The sequence below is a fragment of the Phalacrocorax aristotelis genome, chromosome 8 (genome assembly GCF_949628215.1).
Source record: "Phalacrocorax aristotelis chromosome 8, bGulAri2.1, whole genome shotgun sequence".
Taxonomy (NCBI): domain Eukaryota; kingdom Metazoa; phylum Chordata; class Aves; order Suliformes; family Phalacrocoracidae; genus Phalacrocorax; species Phalacrocorax aristotelis.
In genome coordinates this window covers 20,967,198-20,989,652 of record NC_134283.1, presented here as the reverse complement: position 1 = coordinate 20,989,652, position 22,455 = coordinate 20,967,198, and the positions used below count along the sequence as shown (strand labels likewise).

Sequence of the window (22,455 nt, the reverse complement as noted above, 5' to 3'; positions counted from 1 at the left end):
TGCAGTCACTAAAGAGTTACAGTTTGTGTATCTGACCAGGAAATTTTAGATGTTTGCAGGCAGCCAATAAAAGGAGAGATCAACAATGCAGCTGACTCATGGGCAGGAAAGCTTGAGCTGTGTCTGAATGCAGTTCAAGGCTGACTCGCACTTGATATATCCGCAGCAGTTTCACTCCCTTGTTCCATAGTTTTTATGCCCCTGTTTCCAGAGGTAAGTTGATTTTTGTTTCCGATCTCTTTTACTGAAACACCTGCATATTGGCACAACATAGAGTTTCGCTTATACTAAGAAAAACATATTTGCTATGAATTACTTTTCAAAAATCACCTTTAAAATTAGAAACTTGAAATAAATGGTTTTATAGTAGTCTCCCTCCTGCCCCTGCCTGCCCAACTAGGGGAAGATGACAAAGTTGTGTGAAACTTTTAATGGCTTACTAAAAAATACGAAACTCTTCACTGCAAAGGTCACCTAAGAAATATTGGTTTTGTGGTTTGATGGTGAGCTTTTTAAAAGGGTCTGGGAGAAAAAGCATTCAGATGAGCAGAAGTACTGAAAAAATGGTTTTCATACCAAACTTGCAATGTAGGGGGCAGAGACAGACTTTGTTATCTGTAATTCCATGATAGTCCCAGATTCCACGACTAGTCCTTCCAACTGTTTTAGGCACCTTGGTAGCACTCTGGATACTTAAAAAAATATATCTCATTTTAGGGTTAAACTGTCGTAGAAATTGTCAGCAAATCACTCTAAGTCTAGGTGTGGAAACAGATGTACAAACTCAGACACAGGGACAATGGTGCTTGGCATGTCATGGTTTGTAACAGAGAAAGATTGGAGTGGTGGTCTTTTTTTTTTTTTTAAATCTCTAGTTAAATTCGGTTTTGCAAATCCAAAATAGGAGCTAATGGCTACGTTTTATTTTTATCTAAGTAGTCAGTTAGCAAGAGTTTAAAAAACTGTTATAGCTTTACTTGATTAAATTTTAAATAGATACTTTCAGGAATGGTTTATATCCTATATTCTTTGTTTGATCTTCTTTGTACTATACTTGGAGTTGAACAAATTATTTTGGCTATTTAAATGACTATTTATCATAGTATATATTAAAAATGAGATAAAATTTTGCTGCTGCCAGCCTTCTGATTACCTACTTTATATTTAGGATCTGTAGGTCGGTGTGGTCTGTCTTTACAACTTTAAAAGATAAATGGCTTTTTTTGAAATTTATCTTCATTCACAGCAATCTTTTCAAATTTTATGAAACTCTTAACCTATCTGTCAGCCTCATATCATATTGGATTTATTCTTTAAGGAAATTCTATGTGAGGTACCTCTTGCTTTCAAACTATAATAATCTAACAAAAGCAAAAAAATTCAACTGTGCTTTCTTATCAAAATCAAATACTGTTGAAGCTGAATTGGTAAATCAACTGCCGAATTTTTATTTGCATTTTTGATTGTGGTTAGATGCAAAATTAGTACCCCTCTGTGATTGTGAATTTGTCTGCATGGCACAGCTTGGATACTGAGATCAACCAAAAATAAGTTGGTCATGAAGCAGTTCAGCCATAAGTATAGGCTAATTTATCTTCAGGTGTTTGTTTCTACTTTACTCATGGAGAACAAGTGATCTGCTCGAAGTCAGAAGACTTTCAGGCCTTCTGCATCCCAGGAGCTCTTTTTGTAAAGCCCATCTTTTAGAAGGACACAATTCACACTTAACAATCCGTACTGGTTACCTCAAAGTTTTGGCCTTGTTACTTCAGTTCCTTCATGTGTTTTCTTTTCTAGCCCTGATTTACTGGACCCTGAAGGGAGTATTCCAGTTTGAGTTCTTCTGACTCACTGACCACTGATCTTGCAGTAATCCCTACCAATAGTTTTATCCCATCTGTTTTCTTTGCTTGCTCATTTTCCTCTTTCACCACTGACTTTTGCTTATTCTCTAGTCTAATGTAGCTTCACAGATGTAATTAAAAATGTTACTCATGTAGTAACACAGTGATGCTTTGCAGAGGTTATCTCTAATCCATGTGCATTGCCATAAAATGTGTCTGAAACACTCAGATGGCCCTATAGTATAGACAAAGTACTGGCCAAATTAGAGGCTGCTGTAACGACACAGCTCCATTTAGCAGAGTTCTGACAGCTGACAGCAGCAAGAAATTTGTCTTTTACCTTGCTTTTGCATTGACATGTGATGTTGTATTAAAGAAGATACGCAAGAATGATGCAGAACATACCTGCATGAGTTATTGAATTGCTTTTTCTCATGAGAAGCAGGGAAACTCTGTTTCTGTCTAGCACATAACTGTAAGATACTAGTTTGTCTATATAGTTCAGTATCACTTTAAAAAAAAATCACATTTTGTATTGTAAATAATGACCCTACATTTCAAAGTCATCAGATGGAAATAATAACAAGCAATTAACTAGCACCTTGCAGCTTCAGATGGCAAGTTACGATCCAGACACTCCTTTGCAATTAGTCCGTTTTTCCTGTCTTTATAAGGAAAGTCTGACACAGCGTGGTAAAAGGAAGCCTGTTGGATTAGTGTAATTATTATTTGGGAAGCAAAGGGTGGTGCAACTTCACTGTGCTTTGGTAGTAATGACGAAAAGTAGTCCTTAAAACTTTTTTCTTTTCTGCCATTCTTTTCCCCAAGCCAGTAATTAAGAAATGGCCAAATCATTACCTGTAGTAGCCCACGAAGATTTGGATAGCTTTACCTTGACCAGGACAGGCTCGGGCTTTGCACTCAAAGCCTTTCATATTTCTTGGAACACTCACATCTCGGTGAAGCTGCTGACCAGCCAGGACACTACAGAGAGGTATGTATCTTATTTGGCCAACTAACCATGCAGGTGGGCAGTACAGACCTGCAGCAATGGCACCAGAATGAATCATGGCATGCCCAGGATAATCTGATCCCTAAAGACATCTCCATTCCTAGAAATCCCGACTAGCCAAGAGGAAACTTGGAGGCAGTTATACTGAGAAACAAGCTCTATGGTTTTTCACAAAAAGCAGAGCTTAATCCTGAAGTCATTAATTATCTCTACTCTAATAATGTCTACAAACCCTGATCAGTAATACTCAGCATGCTGTGGTATTACATCTTTCTGGAGGTCCCTGAAGAGGTCTCAGATGAATTTAATCTAAAACATTATGTACAGGTGAGGGAGCAGAGAAACGGGAGGCAGAAGGGATAATGGTCAGGGGTACAGGGCAGTGAGATGTGTATATGTCCTAATTATAAAAACAAATGAGCAGTAACTGATGGGTGTCAATCTACTGACCACAAAATTCCAATGTGTGACAAAAACACAGAAAGTTTCCAAGAATAACCACAAGCTACTTTTGATGAAGCAAGACCAAAGCATTTTAGGGAATGCACTGACCCGACTGTTTATCAAAAAAGGAGTGTCTGATGTCGTCTATGGACTAGTTACTCTTGTTAACTGAGAAGACTGCCATTCAGGTGGCTTTTGTTAAAACTAAAATCCAAAACTGTCTTACTTGAATACATAGGGTTTAATTTGTTCCATTATAAAGGCAGAGGAGGAAAGAACAGTATTTTATGCAAATATTTTCAAATTGACAGTTTAAATTGTCAGTGATACTTCAAAAGCCCAATGCTGTGAGAATTTGGGAACAGCTAAAAATTTTAAGTTGGTGGGGTTTTTTGTGATTTTTTTTTTTTTTTTTTGTGGTTGGGGGTGTTGCTTGTTTTTTAGACAATAGAAGTCCAGCAATTTTGTAATTGAAATCAATGTTATTTATTTGGTCACTCATTTAAAGAAAAACAAGCTCTGTCCCCTGACCACATTTTCCTTAAATCAAACAAACCCCAAAACAAAATAGTTAAAGTTACAGAAATCAACATTTTATTTCGCTTTGAATTTAACATGCTATCGTGTTTTGGCATCTTTTCACTCACACTTGCTCCCTAAAACTAAAGCCACTGTTCTGCTTTTCTCTTTCTAACATTCTGATCTCTTGTTTACACTACACGAAGTATAGGCAAGCTGGGAGAATAAACTGTGTTTTACTCTGGCTGCAAAATGTTTAACTGTGTGCTGCTGAAAAATATTTAGATTTGTGGAAATAAGTGTTAAAACAGGTGGGGCTTATGAATCAACACAGTAAATATGAGAAACTGAAACTGAAGTGTCAGTGTAAGGGCTGGTTAGAGTAATGAGAATGAGCTCTAGGTCTGTTGAAATCAACTGAATTTTGAATGATAAGAGATAATCAGATCTTTAAAATCAAACACTCAATTAACAAAAATTGAACCTGTATCAGCAGTTCAGTTATTTCCATGAAAAGGCAGAACTGAATTGACAGTTCAGTGTTTCTTGTGCATGAAGAAGTAACTGTTTTAGGTCCTCGGACAACAAAACTTTATTCTTCTGATGATGATCAAAGCAAAGTTTTGTTATCTCTGTAAATAAACTCTTTGAATTCAGGTCTACAATACAACCGCAGTTGAGCTTGACTCAAATTTGGCAGTCACTAGTGTTACTGCTTACATCAAAACTGAATTTGGCTTCACCTTTATATCATGCTATGATATCATATATAATTTATATGATTCCATTAGATAAGCATGGAAGATCATAATTTCCTTGTAAATGTGATTTCAGTGATACCAAAAGGATACAACACAAGTTCTTGGGAACAGTAAGGGGAAAATCTTGATTTTGCTTAATCTAGCATTTCATATAATTCAACTTTCTACTGCCTTTGCACTTCAATCCTTCTTTAAACTGTGCTCTTAGGTTTATATTAAAGCACCTAGAGGTCTTTCACATTATATTAGAAAAATATACTACACAAGGGATTGCTTAATTTTCTTAGAATTGTTTGAAAGATGATATAATACTGGCTTTATTGGTAGAATTATATTAGCTTGTGTTCAACCATGTAGTTATCTCTCATTTTCATACCTACACTTTCTCATCTCTAGCTGAAATTCCCTTCAGTCTAATTGGCCTCTAACCCTTACTGTTTTTTACAGGGAGTTGAAGTTGCTACTTCAGGATATAGCAAATGTCAGATGCTATGAGTCTGAACGTCTCCTGCCTTCTCTTGGGATTTACCAGTACCATGGACTTGTGGGGATAGTGACTGAATGGATGAACAATGGATCCCTCCACTCACTCATCCATGAGGTACATAAAAGAAGTCATCTTTAATAGGACTGTTATGGTTTAACCCCAGCCAGCAACTAAGCACCTCACAGTCACTCACTCTCTCCCCGCCATGTGGGATGGGAGAGAGAATCAGAAATGAGAAAAGTTGTGGGTTGAGATAAAGACAGTTTGATAGGTAATAGTTGCTGAGAGCTATTTTAACTAGCCTGGAGGAGAAGGGGAAGGTGAAGAGCAGCTGGGTGGGGCTTAGTTGCCAGCTGGGGTTAAACCATTACAGTGACAAAATTAATTATAAGGTCAGCCAAAAGAGAACAATCAGCATGTAATTTTTGCACAGTAGTCACAGTCAATCTGTTCTTTAGCTTCTGTATTGTACTTCTGTTTATTGTCAGATGAAAATGTGAATAGCAGCAATTTCACTCTACCAAAACCTGTATTTTGTGTTACTTAGCACCAGCTGTACCCAGAACTTCCATTTCCCTTACTCATAAGGATCCTGGTGGATGTGGCTGAAGGGCTACATTACCTTCATAGCCTCAAGCCTGCTTTCTGCCACTGCAGCCTGAAACCCTCCAATGTGCTTTTGGATACGCAGTACAGAGCCAAGGTGGGAGCTTCTACTTCTAGCCTATTGACGTAAAATCCAGTGATTGTCCTATTGTTGCATACATTTATCCTAACAGTGAACATTTAATACCAAGACTTGAGGTATTGTTACTAAAATTCACTTTTTCTCCCATCTCTGTAGATATCAGATTATGGACTAACCAACTGGAGGAAACAGCAACTGAGGTCAGACCTGCAGACCTGCAATCAGAGAAACTGCCAGGATTTAGTGTACCTCCCACCTGAAATACTTGAAGGAGGCCTTCCTTCCCAGGAAGGTGATATTTACAGGTGAGTGGAATTTTTAAGCCAGGTCACGCCTAGTCCTTGCTACATTCTACAATGTTGCTGAAATATTTATTTTCAAAGACACTACAGTAAAAATGACAGATCTACATGATGCAGAAGGATAGTGTTCCACATGAGACCAATTATAGCAGTGAATTAAGTTTGAAATTCCCTATATTTCATTAATAATATAGCAAGGTTAAGAACTGTTCTCAAAGGTCATCATATAAATGAATGTTTAAAAAGTGTAACACAGCTGCCAGAACTTTTTCGTATACATTCAGAAACCTATTAACTAAAATTCATGTGGTTTCTAAGCGTGAACTGTTGTTTAATTTCAGGAAGAACTATTGATGCCTAGATGAGGCCCAGGTAAAAATAAGACATTTTTCTCAATAATGTCCCATTAAGGTCCTAAGCAATCTCTGCTGGAATGACATACTGAGCCACTCAAGCATTTGCACTTTTTAACTAAGGTGATTTATACGAAGGAGGAAGTTTACCTACTGCCACATGACTCTTTTGGGTATGCTACACGCTTTGTAGTTGCCTCAATAAATGAGACAACCTCAAATTGCAGTTATCGTCTGTATGAACATTCATCTTCACAGCCGGCATACAGAGCCTGTGGACTAACATTATAACTAACTTTTAAGCATGACCACTATTCTGCTCTCAGAGCTTTTTATGGAGGCAACAAATTTAAAGTCCTGCTTTATGGTCACTGTGGCAGGCTCTAAGATGAGTCAAATAATGCACACACTTGAGGAGACATATAAATGATGTGACTAATCTGATGTTGTTCACAAACAGAAGATTTTTGCACCAGAAGAGTGGGGGCTTACTTTCAGGTGCCATAACTCATCTTCTAGCATGTTGTTCCTGTATAGTTCTAGATACTCAGATGTGACTCAGTGCATGAGATAGTGGGTGACTAGACAGTGGTACAACAGAGAAAACAACTTTTATGTGTCATATATGAAATATTACTTAAGCACATGTAAGTTACATGTGTGTCCACATGACATTAATACTTTCCTAGAGGGTATTTAAGTAAAAGCACTTTCAGATTTTATGTGGAAATAAGGCAGAAAAGGACGTTCTTCTAAATATAATTTAGCACTACAGCAAGATACAAAAGTAAGCAGATAAGTTTATCCTAGAACCGCTTCTTCCCCTTTTGATTGCTTTGCTTCTGACTTATCCGTAGCCTGCTTTCTCTCTTCCAGCAGCCTTCTTGCTTCTGCCTCTGATTTTGCAGATTGAGCTTTTTATCAAACAGTATTTTATACCATCTGAGTTGTGGGTTATGTATGTAGATCTATGGTATCACTGGAATACTTCCTAGGATTTTACAGAAGGAAAATGGCGTTTGGAGCTCCATCAAAATTTGCTGAAGAAGCTAGACACACAGTGCATCAGAATCAAGTTTTTGGTAGGCTAACTGATGCACTTGTCAGTAACTGCTGAAAAGTCCAGCTCTTTCAGTTGCTATTTAAATTACTTGAAAACAAAACAAAAATGATAAAGGAGACAGAAGGTTCTGAAATTCACAAGAGCAAATGGAGATAAGGTGGTAACCAGAAAACTAATTCTAATTGATCCTATGTTTTAAAAAAATTAATTCTAACTAATTTATTATTTTATAAGAACAGTTTGGTTGAAAACTGAAACTTAAGAACGCAGGAAAAAAGGATTTAATAAAAATAGGGAAAACTTGGATAGACTTTGTCCTGAAAAATTTCTTTCTCTTAAACCAATAAACTTGCTCTTGGAAAAGAGAACATAGATATGGATTGCAAAATAATAAATGTCCTTTGCTGCTTTTTTTTTTTTTTTTTCCAGTTTTGGAATACTCTGTTGGGAAAGCCTAAGCAGACAGAAACCTTTTGAAGGTATTCATCTCTCATGTTCATGTCAGACTTTGAGTTGCCCTAATATTTTCCGCAAATTCCGTTATTGTGGGGAAATTATGATACGAACAGCACTGTCTTTTTAGATGTCCCTTTGCCTGATATTACTGTTACAGCACATAGTTCCACGTTACGGGATGTAAAGATTAGAATCCTCAGTGTTTCCAAAGAGGCTGATCTTCTGTAGAGGAAAGGTGTAGCCGCTTACCCCACTCGTATAATCAATCTGTACTTGCTGAAGCACTCCATTGCTGGGTTGGATTTTCCGCTTACCTTCAATGAGAAAGAATACCACTTCATATTTTACAGTTGTCATTTTAAAACCGGGAACATTTTAGTGACAAACAGCTAACTGGATGAGCAGAATGCTCAACTTTAAAGTTGCCATGAGTTTCAAATCCCGATCAAGAAATGCCAGTTCATGCTGAATTCTCTTAAGTAAGCAGGGTATCTTACTTTCTTAGATGAAAGTGCAAGCAGCCTCGACGTAATTTGCAAAGCATTGTGTAACATTGCCACAGCCTAAGAATGATCCATTTTATGGAGATGGAAATCAATGAAAGGCTTCTTTGCTATGGGCTCTGTTTGCATGGCAAAACTGATTGTATGACTCCTGTGTTTTACAGGCTGAGGACATTTTAGAAATACTGCATAGAATAGTATCTTAATGTTCATGCAGCTTATGTCTACCATCTTGCGGCTGCCCAAAGTAGATTTTCTTTTTGTACAGTAGGAGCTGTATTCATATAATGCAGGTGTAAGGCTTTATATAAACTGTGTGCTTAGAATATACCCATAATAATTACATGTATTCCTGAGGTATCTGTGCCCGTAGTTTACAATGCATGTTTATGTATCCATCTGTGACATGACTTGGACAGAGTTCTTTATCCTGAAATGTCCTATTGCAGTAAGTAGCTGTAGTTATTATTAAAGGTTAGCATATCTATTTACAAGAGTGTTACTATATTTTTGCTTTCAAAAAAGCAGTCTGTGTTCTAAAATATACAGAATGACTTATGCTGAGTATCATTTTAAGAGAGTTCTGAGGTCTTAGATATTTTTTACAGTGACATTTTCCTATAAATTGCAGGTCAAACAACACTGCTGGAAGTTTTGACGGGAATCCACAGCAGTTTGCGGCCTGGCATTTCAGAAAAGTTTATACCAAGCAATTTGCCTGACAGGAATAGACTGTTGCATCTTATCGCTTTGTGCTGGCATCAAGAACCTGCTTATAGACCACATACTGCAGGTAAGGCTCAGGATTTGCTTTCTTTGCAAGATTTGTAATGGAGAGAGTCTTTCTGGGAACATTGCTCTTGCATTCTACATCAGTGACAGAACAACTGAAGTGGAAGCAGTCTTTAGATTATCAGAGTACTGTAGGTGGTTTTTCTAACTGAAGCTTCCTACCAGAAATGGCTTGCTTATCTCCAAAATTGTGTTTGGTATAAAGTGAAAATGAGTAAAAATAAAGGAAGGAATATTATCAGCTATATATACTAGTTTAACAAAGATCAACCTGTCTTCAGCATTTCTTGATTCCAATGCATAACCAGTTCCCTTTGAAGTGTGCTATCAATTATCTGCTGTAGTGGAATTGTTATGTTGATCATCTGTTGCTAGAAAGATAGCCAAGAAGTGTTAAAATTGTGATATTTGAGGACTTCTGAGCAAATTTCCAAAGTTGAAGTGCTGAGGAAACAATTTGCATATAGCTTTATTGTGATAGACTTATATAGTCATATGTAAATCTTTTGCAAGTAAGTTGACTGCATCTGTATGAACTTTTAGGAAAATGTGATTTTAATGTGACTCTAACTGTTCTTTAAGATAAGTTGAAAAAAGGAAACCAAGAGGAGCTACGAGGTGGAAGTTGTATTAAACTAATTTCATTTAGTTCATCCAGCTCCTCAACATAATAGTTAAGTTAGTTGCAATACACTGATGCCTAAATAGATACACGCTGTCACATGCAATGTGGTATTTAAAATGCTTTATTACCCCTGCAGAATGTGTAGACCTTCTAAACGGAATTTTGACTAGTATAAATAAGGAGGCAATTTCCACTGCAATCTACAATCTGATGGATGCAAAGGTTAGTGCAGAATTAAGTTTTCTTCTCCTACAAGGACATTACTTGATTCTTTCAACTGCAGTCTTTGTGATCCAAAACCAGGGAAAGTTTTGTCTTCATTGTTTTATTGGAAATGCCAGAGAGCTGGGGAGTACCCTTTGGCATTTTAAGTTCATTCAGGAATTGTCGAAAATAGATGTTGTGAGGTTCTCTAGAAACCATATCAGTTTCTACCTGAGATAATAAAAATATGATAGTGTCTTTCCAGTCATCAGCTGTAGTCAGACTGGTAAGCCCAGGTGAGTGAGAACAAATACCAGCCTCAAGCAGATCAGATTAGGGCTAGAATCAAGGACAATTTTGTTGCATGTACTGGTAAGAAGATATTTGTTCCAGAATCTGGACAGCGTTAGTACCTGCTGCAGCAATACTAGTACCAGCACTTTTTTGTACACTTCACTGCTTGCAAATTGACACGCTTCAGGCACAAGACCCTACTTGTCCTAGGGTCTAAGAGGGTTCTCTGATACCACAGGAATGGATGGGGAACGGCCAACAGCTCAGTGATACAACTAACTCTATAAATGTCTACATTGCCATGCGAAATCTGGCACAAATCTGACTGTTGCAAATATAGCAATACACTAGATAGTTAACTTAGACAGTCAGAGTGGGAAAACCAGTGACACATACTTCAGCCCTTGAACAAGCATTCTGGCTCTATTTACACCCATGCTGTGTTGTCAGTTTCATTGCTGTGCTTATGTGAGTTGTTTATGTTAATGCATGCTGGATTATTTCTACATGTTGCAATCATATTCTGCAATTACAGAATAGACTTCATCTATGTTTTAATAGGTGGCATAGTTACAGTCCAAGTCATTTTTACTACTGTTGAAGTTTATTTAGGATTGTACTGCCACATATTCCATAATCTAATGCTTCAATCTCCCTTAAGCAAGGTTTTATTTTTCTATTTGCTAAATCAGCAAAGAGCACTATTTTTCAAAAACCTGAACTGATAAGGTGTCCAAAATTAATGTGAAAATGCTACTGGAGATTCTTGAAAAGGGATTGACTCATAAGTGTTGAAGTATGTAAACATAGTTGAACAAATCTGCTGCATGTGTACAAAATGGAAAGAGGTTACAAGTATTGACACATCCTTATTGCAGACAGTTTGGCATACTAAACACAGGGTGCCCCTGCTGTTTGGATGCTTAAAGAAAAACATGTTATAGCTAGCCCAAACTCTTTCAATATAGTGCTATTTTCACCTTCCCCTCTATGATTCAAAACTGGGTTTTAAAATAAATTTGAAACAGCAGGAGTAACAGGGTAGAATTGCGTCAGATTCTATGCCCAATTATGTGTGTTAAAATGCAAAATTGCTGTGTGCAATTCATTGTTGCTACGTATCAGCATATACCTGAGACTATAATATGTATTGTCAGAACAAATTGTCAGTGTCTTGCTCCTGACAACTGGAACTGAACAAGCTATATATATATACTTACTAGAGTTACCGTGTTATTTTTTTCCAGGAGACAGCACTTAGTGCAGGCAAAGGTTCAGAAATATACACACTGCAGACAGACATATGCAATTCAGAGGTGAGTACACAGCATGAGAGTCTTACACTGTGGGGCAAAATGTCCCTAACCAGGATAACTCCATCCAGTTAACCAACCAAACCCACTGTTTTACCTTCTTCCAAGTAGCTGACTCTGACATTGCTCTTGCAAAAACAACCTCCTCCACTTAAGAGTTGCTTTGAAGCTCTCCTTCCTGAATAAGTTGCAAAGAAACGGCAAAAATCTAACCTTTCTTGTAGTATGTTCAAAATGATGGCTGGAATTCTAGAATTTTCAACCTAGTTTCTTAGGTCAAGGCCAACTGCTTTGTAATCACTCCAAAATACAGTTAACTCCCATTTTCAAAGTGACTTTAGTATTTGCGGCAGTCCTGCCAATACTGAAAGACACAGAGATAGAACTGAACCTCACATGCCTGGATCAGAGCTAGCTTTGAACAGCTCAAGTTCTGGTGACACCATGGCTGCTGGCAGCACAGGCTGCAGAAGCAATCTAGGACTGCAGTAAACCCTAGGACAGTTAGCCTATGGGTATGTGCTGCCACAGTGACCCAGGGTAATTAGCTAAAATTGAATAAGTTTGCCTGTAGGATCAACAGCTGCATTTCTACCCTACCCTGCACTGTGATACCTTATATTCCATGTATTCCAGGAGAAAACTGCTTAGAAAAGGTTTTGGAATGAAAGTTTCCAAGAATGTAATTCTTCTCTATTTTGATCTTTTTCAGGTCATCTGTTCACCAAAACCCAACCATGTAATCAGCAAGAAAATTTCTTTTGTAGTGCCAAGCTTGTCAACTATTCTACTTGACACCTGTGCAAATAACGCAGGAAGAAGAAATATTCTTGAGACAGGTCTGTCAAATACTATCCCACAGAACACAACGAAGAAAGGTCTCTACCTGGAAACATATTCAGCCTTAGCTATTCTAAGAAAAGGATAAATATTACCAGTTGTTACATATATATGTGGTTTTCCATGTACAATTGTCCCTTCTACCTTCTACAATTGTGCCCTCTACCGGTCTCATCTGAAGCATGAGTTCACTGCAGAAAACCAGAGGTGCCACAATACCTTTTAAGTGTATAGATCGAAAAGCCTCTTTTGCTAAATTTTCTTAGAACCCTGACCTGTAATGTACAGCTGCCTTTCCCTCGCACATCAAATATTGCCTGCTGCTTTTGACAGAATTCCCTCCTGGGAACCACACTGCCTTGTGCCACCAGGAATAAGTGCTTTTTTTGTAATTTGCTAATAAGAAAAGGAGATATGCTTTAAAAAGACTGTGTTGCCAGGATCATCTGAATGATTCCTGGTAATCACCATTCCTTCTTAAATAACTTCGTTTGCCTTTTCGATGGGGAATTGTCCTGTCAAAGTGTTTAAATTTGTGTCATGTGATATATTTCCTTAAAAGCTTTTTCTGTACTCCTCATGCCCTTGGACACAAAAGTTAAGCCATAGGAGGTCAATTCACTTATAATGACATCTGCATTTCCAGGCATTTTAGTTCTGATCAATAGCTGCCAGACTTATGGACAGAATAGAATGTTCCATAACTTCAGAAACAAATTCCTAAAGACAGTTTGAAAAAGTCAGATGCATGTAGTAATATATATCTAAATCTTCCTAGGAATAATGATAGATTAATAACGGCCCAAAGACCAGCTAGTAATAAGTAAGTGCTCTCAAATTAGTTTTCACTTCAGTTCCAGTCCTCTGCAGTGGCTTATACATGTATAATGTTCTGTTGTTCAATTCAACGGTCTCATTTTACTCAGCTTAAAATTTTTCTTACTCACCCAGGCTCTGACAGCAGGAAATCATATTCCTTTTGCACAATTCCTTTATCTGGTTCAACTACAGGCAAAGAAAGCAGTCAGCATAAGGACCCACCGCTGGGTCTTAAGCAGAGACCACAACCTATGCATCTTGAACAATCAGTGACAGGTAAGACCCCATTTTCCAGTTTGAGGTGGCAATATTCTCCTTGGCCAGACCTTGGTGATTAAATCATTTAAAGTCTGGAGGACACAGATGGCTCTAAATTTTGTGTATGTCTAGTCTTTTCTAGGGGTGTATTCAGGCTGAGAACAGTTCTGAAAAGACCATAATAAAAATACAAAAAATATAGCACATATCAAATGTGAAAGACAGTCGTCGTTTAAGTCTGGGATTTTTTTTTTAAGCTGTGTATTCTGTACCACTACAAAAGTAGCTGTTGACTACAGAAACAGGTGACTGGGGGCAGGGGGACCATTCATTTCCTTACGTACATGGTCTTAGTTTTTCCTACTGAACAGAGGCAGAAAAGGCCAGCTTCTGATTTGTGAAGCCTGCCTCTGAGCATTTACCTATAGGCATAAAGCTTCTTGCGAACTTTTTGCAAGCTGGCCTATGCCAGTTCTCACATCTAGCTGGCCATCCTTCTCCAATTTACTTCTGAGAGATGACATAATTTCTGGGTAAATCAACAGAATAATTCATGCAGGTGAAGTTCATCACAGAACTCTACTGGCAACAATCAGAAATCAGAATGACAGGCATGGTCTCCAAAGCAACAATGGCTTTTGGTTATTAATTTTCTCTTGGTGTATGGTATTTACTGTACATTAAAAATCCTAATGTCTGTACTAAGTATTCTAATCAGTTTGTGAAAAGAGACAGAACCTGAAGTTCTTGATCATTTTGCCGGGATTATTACGTTCGTTACTAGTTTGTTTCTGACATATATTCAAGTTCCCAGTTTCACAATACATGTTTCAAGCAGACCTATTACCCTGAACTACCTATTATCTGTTTTTTCTTAGATGTTCCATACATGAGTTTTCTCATCTATGTCAAGCCAAGCTGCTCTGCATAAAGTTTTGTGCAGATGCTAGATGAACAGCACAAGACCTGAAAATCTCCTCCCCTTACACAATCTGAGCACTTAATAATCTTTAGAAACACTTATTTTCTGTAATCTGATCTTCCTCTACTGAGTTTACATTTCTGGTGTTGATTCTATCAATTGCTAACAACTTCTGAAAGAAAAGAGCACTTAGTTTATGTAATTTTGTTTCCTTTTCACCCAAGAAACTTGCTGCAAAGGAAACTCCTGTCAAATACTAGCCTGCCAAAGACAGACCATACTGAGCTGCATGACAGAAGGACGTCTCAACCACATCCTCGATGTCCTTCGCTCACAGCAAATGTTGTCCCGAATGGATTATGAAACAATTACCTCTTACCCCACAGTAACTGGCCGTGCTCGGGCATTGTTGGACACTTGCCTTTGCCTTGGAGAGAACACAGCACAGGTTGTAGTGACTGCACTTTCAGTGACCAAATGTAGTCCTCTGGGGCGAGGCAGCCATTACCTGGACTGTCCTTCTAAGGTAAATAAGCTGTTGCTGTGACTTATATTTTTTGCACTTTGTTCCATGGATCAGAGCACTGGTAATTTGGAATGGCAACGATTCACATTAATTCCTCATAACCCATTGACTGAAGTCAATCCTTCCTACAGCTCATGATTTTAGTCCTCTAGTGGAAAAAGCTAGCTGGATTAAAAGGTCAAGCCAACCACTGCCTGCAGAAATTGCCAATACCGCTATAACAAATTCTAATCTGGACCTCAGAGATGGGAGGAGTGCAATGTGTGCCGGAGCAAATATAAGGTGTCATCTGACAAACTATTTCCTTGATTTTTTTTATTTTTTTTTTTTTAAGAAGGGAGGAAAATGGATCATGACTTTGGAGGTCACACTATCGAAGAATAGCTATTACTTTTTCTATCCTTATTTGGAAGGATAACAACAGGGCACTGGATGAGGAGAAAAAAAAAATACCACCTTTCACTGAGCTCATACCTAAGCCAGCTGTTAGAGCGAAAGGCTTAAGAGAATCAGAAAGATTTCTTCAACATATGCATATGAATTTTTATTTTCACTCACAAATGGTCACATGCACTGAAAAAGAAGCAGTGATAGCAGCACTTTGGAGAGGTGGAGCTTAAAGTATTTACTAAATGGAAAAATGTTAATACCTTACATCCATGCAGTTCTGTAGGTATGTCTGCAGTTCAAATGTAAAATTAAACCAGGAAGGAGAGGTGCCAAGCCAATCATTTGAGATGGTGGTTCTGCTGAACTGCAAAGGAAAGCTGTAAGATTATTTTAATTATAATGAAAGTGAGGTTATATAAGATGCTGGTTTTCTGAAGGCACAGTAGGATTCCTTCAAGCTTCATAGCACTGGATTAACATGAGACCTTGTTATACAATCTCCAAGTATTTCAAATGCAAAACCGTGTTACTGTTTCCCTGTGTTGCGTTTGTTCTCTCTGCAGTTTCAAACTGCTTATTGAATTCAGTAGTTTCGCAGGTTGGCAGGGTTTAAATACGGTGATGGTGTGTTTCTAGGCACATCTAAGATACAAGAAATTTGTTATATCACATACTACAATGCTGCTGAACCAGAAAGATTTTTTATGTAAATTCATTAAGCTTTAGGACTGCCTTGACATAATATATTGTTACAATTAAAGCAATGTCCTATTAAAGAAGCTAAAAATCTATTTCACTGTTGAATTTCACTGCTGAATTTTTGTTTTCAGTCTATACTTTAAATGGGAACTTTAAACAGACTAGATCAGTCTCTGCTAAAAAAGTATGTCTTGCTTATGAGGAAAAGAACTGCTGTCATGGTGTTTTGCCCGTATATAAGGCTTAAAATAATAAGAGTAAAACATAATCATTCACCTGTGGGAAATATTTACAGACTTCTATGAGAGAAACTGGCAATATTGTTGAAACTTAATTATCAGCTTTCAAAAATTATTCTATTCAGTTGTTCTGCTGGACATGTTATACTTCTGTGAAATATGTGCCAGCTGGCAGGCTATGCTGATTTTTGTCATTGTGTTTTTGACGTAGAAAGAGTTCTGGCTCTTTTCTTGAAACAGCTGCCTACTTGAGAATATCATTTGATGCCAGACCTAAGCCCAGTCTTAACTGTTAATTGCAGAACTGGCAACAAACCAGTGAGACCACGAGTTTGTTTTTCCAGACAGATTTTTGTTCTCCTCATATTCAGCTTTCCAATTTAAGTCTTTGTAATAGGATGTGACCTTAGAGTTAGATCTACTACTATCCTGCTTACCCAAATTTTTAAAAGATAACTAAGACAGTTTGTAACCAATTATAAAACAAAGGCAAATCTGTTACTTCATGTTCAAAAGAGCCCAAAGACAATTCTTTAAATATGTTACTTAATAATTAACTCCATCCACAATCAGATTTTTGCTACCTTGTTCAAGTGAAATCAGTGCATGAGTTTGAGATCTTTTTGTACTGATACTTTGCTTAAAAGCATTGCCATAACTAGCTATGCTACTGCCAAAGCCTTGTTATAAACATACTTAAATTGATGTAGCCACATGCATAAACTTCCTCATAACTCTCCCTCCTCTAATATAAACATTTAAATTTTGGGGTTTGTTGACAGTGGCAGCTCTTGGGAATCTTTAAGTGTGGTATTTTGAAGGGATGCCACTAGCTTATTGAAATGAAACTGCTCCTGATATAAAAAGTTTTGATACAAAACTAGAATACAGTGACCTGAAGCTAGCATTATTTCTTTTTGTGTTACCAAAAATATGTACTCTTACAAGGCCTACAATGTGATGGCTACGTAACAAAGACATTAATGTAATGTGTTGATCACTGATGTGGAAGATCAAACTGCTTAAAGCTTATGGTATTCTGCTTGTATCCAAGCTACTTCATTAGCTAAGATTTTTATTGTCCTTGCCTGTGTTCTGCAGTTCTTTTGATATCACAAAACAATACAGAATAAATGACACTAAGCAAGAGTAAAGATAGAAGAATCAAATGGTTCTTTAGTATCTATGGGAAGAAACAAAGCTTGAATCTGAAGACCATCTAGGGTCCCAGGAAGGAAATATAAAACATGGGTAACTCCAGAAAACAGCAAAGGTAATAATAAAAAGTAGTCATTTCAGAACTGACCATACAAAGTGATTAGTAAAACTCTCTTTTGCAGTTACTCGGAAAAGACAAAACTAGAGTTAATAAATGTTTAAAAATAAGTAATATTCAAATTCTATGATGCTATTTAGATTTATTAAAGGAACAGTAAGCTGTGTAAGTAGACAGTTATTTTTGTCTTGACTGTAATACATTTTTCTTCTTGATGATGGCTGCAACTATCTTTTGCTGACTTGTAAAAAAATGGCTGTCCCTTGACCTTTTTCCTATCTATACAACACCGTTATCTTAGCTGGGATATTTCCTGCAATGTAAGAACATCTGCACTAGAATTTATTTGAGGTTAATTTGTGGAAAATTAATCTGAGGTACTGGAATGAAATGTGTAAGAGATTAGTCCTGCCATTAGAGACCAAAACAAACAAAGCTATAAATACCACTCAATAGCTGTCACCTGTGCCTGTTAAAAACAGAGTTCCAGAGAACAAAAGAGGAAGACAAGTGTATAGTCATAAAATACTAATCTACAAAAATTTAAAAAGTGCATTAATGGACTGCTAATGTAGACAGAAGAATTTTACACCAGGTAGGTAGTCTAAAATGTACAAAAACTAAAGCATTAACCAAAATACACTAAACTTCAAGGATTTTTATTTTATTGTTTCAAGTCTGAATTCTACATAACCTTGTAAACATTTTTGTACTTGACAGGTTTACTCACTTGAGCTATTCATGTGAAGATTTGTAAGTAAGGTCAAGTGCATATATAAATACTTTGGGATTGGCACGTTAGGGAAGGACCCAACCATCATCAAGCAGGCATAAAGAATTTAGGTTTCCTTACTGCTATTTATTGATTAAAGCGCTATACAGCTATTAACTATGCTCTCTTCCAGAGATATAGGTTGTCCTTAAGATTGCTGGAATGTTTTATGCATGAAGAAATTTCATCTTCTGCTATATTCTCTGTCATTCTTTTCCTGCCCCCTTTGCAAATTATTATACTGGAGCTCAAAAGGCATTAGCATAGTTTTGCTTTTGTTCTTTATCAAAGGAAGTAATCCCTTGCTTGCCTTGCCTGGTACTACATTCCCTTTACTGAGTGCATGTTTGACTTGACAGCTGGTATATCAGCTGAGTTGAACAAAACTCCTGGGTTTTGAAGGTAAATCCACCATAAATTAAACTACCTGATATGGTCTGCAAGAACATGTTTAGTTATTTGTCTTACATTAAAGCTAGCGTAGCTGCAAGAATACGTTAATTGTACAGTTAAATTCAGTATGTGTTAAAGAAAGGCTGCTGGTAGTTGCAGCATTGCATTTTGCTTAATCCCAGCGTGACAAAAATGGTAGATAAGAAGCTGAGATGTACTGTTTCCAGCTCTTGTGCTGATAAGACAGAAATTTGTGATCAGTATTTTGTTATTTCCTGCCTTTATTTCTCTTTGCCAAGAATGCATCCCAAGTAACAGTGACAGAGATCTATTGCCTCAAACTGCTGTCTTCACTGGGCTTTAAGGCTGACCTTTCCTCTTCCACAAGGTAAGAGATGCATCAGTTGAAGAAACTGTGGAGTCCTTCAACCAGGCTGAATTAAATGGCAGTGATTAAGCATAAAAACTTCTTCACCGCTTGAAATGTGATAACATTCCAAAGTATTGCAAAACCTAGGTCCAACTGTTGTTCTTGAACTTCCCACACAGCAACAGCAATATCCATACAAGCAGAAAACACAGCTGAATTTCACCCTCAGAAGTAACCTGGCTGTACTCCAGAAAGTTCTGTACAGTTAGTTCTTTCTTTAGATTTCAAGGAAAAGCGTTCATATTAGGCAACAGAATGACTACCAAAATTATATTTGTTTTCCTGTGTTGACCAAAAAGGGCTTAAAGCTTTTATTCAGCTCATTAGAATGTTACCTGGGGAAAAAAGCTGAGGGAAGTGACTAAGGAATACATCCAGAAAATAAAAAAACAACAAACAAATCCAAACCCAAAAGTATGAGACACTTGACCTTGGAATAGCTGCAAAATATCTTCCCAACGGAATTGTCTTTATGCCACTTACATGTGTTATGATCGTGTCCTGTCACAGAAGAACAGGAAACTAGGAAAACACTGTGAGGTGAGTGCCTGCCATGTTCTTGTGTGTGTGCGCGAGGTGCCGAACTAAACATTGTTTTCCATTCCACACTGGCAATGTTTTAGCTGGAAACAGTATTCAGCTCTAAGCACAGACTGAGGAGAGCCCAGAAGAGAGAGAGGAAGGTTGACAAGCAGTGAGGAAACCTGAGGTGTAAGGACAAGTTGATAAAACTGTGTGTGTTTGGTCTAGCAAAGAGGAGTTGAAGGGAAGATATGAGAGTCTGGAGCAGAGGCAGTGAACATGCAGTGATGGAACAGAGGACCTGGTACCAACCAGTTGTCTGTTCTTACAGCTTTATGATTCTAGAGCGGCTTTCAAGCAGGTGCTCAAAAACATTTAAAGGCTGTTATGAAGTCAGTCTCCTTTCCCACACCCAGAGCATATAGCAATATTCATAGAACTTTTTTTTTTTACCTGAACAAGAGCCATTCAGTTGACAAAATTAATATAAACAACAGTCATTTGCTCAGGGTTTTCCCTCAGCCTGTTCAGTTTATTTATGCAAAATTCAAATGTGTAAAGTGATTTAAGGGTGAAATGAATGTCTTTTTGCTGGGAGTTACAATACATGAAGATTTATAGCTGCCCTGTTAACTCAATCAGTACTTATTTCACTAAGATCTACCTGTGTAGTCATGTGCCCATTAGCAAGTCAGCTATCAGGAAGATGGAATAGAGAAAACCTGAATTAAAGAGCCCTCGGGACTATTTCTACCCTCTCCTGTGTTTCTGTGAACTCTTAAAAGAAAGGAAGAGTCTCCTACATTTTTGCTTCTCTGCAGATCATATTTGGTCATTTTCTCTCAAATGCAATGAAAATATTTTCCACTTTTATTAAAAGGCAATCTTTATCAAACAAGATTTATGTTGATCCCTTAAATGTTTGCTGAGCCACTAAAACATGTAATCTTTTTCATTTAGAGAAATTAATTAAAACTATTTAAGATTCTTTATTACCCTCAACCTTCTCTTCTGCCCTTTGTCTATTTTTACAATGGGATTTTTTTCACATTAATATATTTTCCTCCATTTTTTTGCATGAAATCACAGGAACATAAGGAAAAACTTACGACATACACTGTTAAAACACAAACAAAATCGAAGAGAAAAAAATTAGAACGTTATTTGTGCTGAACTGGTATGACCTTACACAGAAATCTGATTGTTCTTCTGATAGACTGCATGTCTCAGACAAGTTTTACTAAACCCTGTATGAGACCAAAAGATTTACAACCAAAGAAATATTTCAACTCAGGAAAGCTTTCTGCAAATCAAGCCAATACTCCTGTCTCCTCCCTTCTGCTCTGACTCCTGTAGAGCTGGTTCAAACCCAGTGTGCCATCTCTAGCTAAAACCTGTTCTCTCTGCTGAAACCAATTGTATGCTGGTATTCAAAGCTGCAGATTTATTTGTTTCACAGAAATCTCTCACTTAGGTATAGAATTAATGAAATATTCAAGAGAAGAGAGATTTGGATGTTGGTTTATAGCATCATGTCTTTCAAAACCAAAATTGGGTAATCTTTGATTTAATTTTCTATATCAGATAAATAATAGGGTTTGAACTCCTCAGCTGTTGCATGTTATTTTAATGTGTTTAGTAAGAATGTTTTCTGCTATTCCATTACCAGTATATCAATATAGCAATTTAATTCATTCTTAGCTGTCTGAGACAATTTTTTTTTTAAATCCAATGGCAGCTCTCAGTTTCTTTCCCCGAACTAGCCCGCAGCAGTGAAAGCTGTCATTTCTTGTTCAGTGTTCCTTATGCTCATACTTCGTACCAAGAGAAGGTACACACACTGTAGCCAGGCCTCTCCTGCTTATAACAGTGCCAATTAACAGTACTAATTACTGTGCACAGTGGTACCTGCAGAGGTAAAGGTTCAATACAGATCTGATACTTTAAAGTATGCTTGGGCATGTAGAGAGGATTTTTCTTGCCTATTTTTTACAGCTGACTATTTAATCACAGATGGTTTTTCTTGGACAAATGAAACCTTTTTAAAGAACAAACTAAAATATAATTATCATGATTTCCCAGCTGCAATTTTACACTGCAGTATATACTGGATTTAACTCCAAGAGCATGCAATGTAGCTGTCTTCTGATTGTTTCAGTACAACCACCTAATATAAAGATATCTGGGTTGTGTTTTAATGACAAAACATTATCTGCAACTGTAATGTACTCTTTTCCAGCATAGAATAATCCAAAAGAACAATTTCTCCAGTGATACAACACTTCAGTAATAAATTTTTCCTTTGCAATACGGACAAATACAGAGCTGTTGATGTAGTGTGACACTGAGCAACCTCCATGATCAGCTGATTTAAGTGTGAGGTGAGGACAGTTACAGGACTCCAGCCATAAGTTTGTTGTATGAGATGACACTGATGACCCATCTTAACAATTAAGCTGGCCATCTCCTATAGTTTCAAAACAAGCTGAGGCCTCTGTGTTTCCCATACTAGGGACAGAGGTAAAAATATCTCACTGACCTCTAAAAGCAGTAATAGGACACCCATAATGATGAGGTTTAGTTTCCTCTCTCATACTGCCTGAGCTCTGGCACAGAAGCCCAAGTGCTTGCTCTCACTTCACTTGTTCTTCCAGATTCACATGAAAGTAAAGACAACAATGTCCCCCGTGCTGCATAAGTGATCATGTC

General features: G+C 37.3%; 1 protein-coding gene across 5 annotated transcripts; it reads left to right on the top strand.

The window, feature by feature from the left end:
• Nucleotides 1–98: 98 nt before the first annotated feature.
• LOC142061100 (receptor-interacting serine/threonine-protein kinase 2-like) lies at nucleotides 99–15,352 on the top strand. 5 transcript variants are annotated; one of them, XM_075101694.1, is made up of 12 exons: nucleotides 99–213; nucleotides 2,673–2,838; nucleotides 5,028–5,181; nucleotides 5,615–5,770; nucleotides 5,912–6,060; nucleotides 7,903–7,952; nucleotides 9,064–9,225; nucleotides 9,986–10,071; nucleotides 11,595–11,663; nucleotides 12,373–12,499; nucleotides 13,512–13,595; nucleotides 14,724–15,352. In XM_075101694.1, exons 2-12 carry the CDS (start codon nucleotides 2,687–2,689, stop codon nucleotides 15,044–15,046), a joined length of 1,512 nt encoding a protein of 503 aa, XP_074957795.1. In that variant the 5' UTR covers nucleotides 99–213; nucleotides 2,673–2,686; the 3' UTR covers nucleotides 15,047–15,352. The 5 variants fall into 5 exon arrangements, with proteins under 5 accessions (XP_074957795.1, XP_074957793.1, XP_074957797.1 ...); XM_075101692.1 differs by having other exon boundaries at nucleotides 13,452–13,595; XM_075101693.1 differs by having other exon boundaries at nucleotides 161–213; nucleotides 2,677–2,838; nucleotides 13,452–13,595.
• The last annotated feature ends 7,103 nt before the right edge of the window (nucleotides 15,353–22,455 follow it).

Excerpts from the sequence above, each read along its gene's own strand:
- LOC142061100 (XM_075101692.1), top strand. The coding sequence starts at position 2,687 with ATGGCCAAATCATTACCTGTAGTAGCCCACGAAGATTTGGATAGCTTT. Across the intron at positions 5,182-5,614 it reads TCCACTCACTCATCCATGAG|CACCAGCTGTACCCAGAACT; the intron begins GTACATAAAAGA and ends TGTGTTACTTAG. Across the intron at positions 5,771-5,911 it reads ATACGCAGTACAGAGCCAAG|ATATCAGATTATGGACTAAC; the intron begins GTGGGAGCTTCT and ends CCATCTCTGTAG.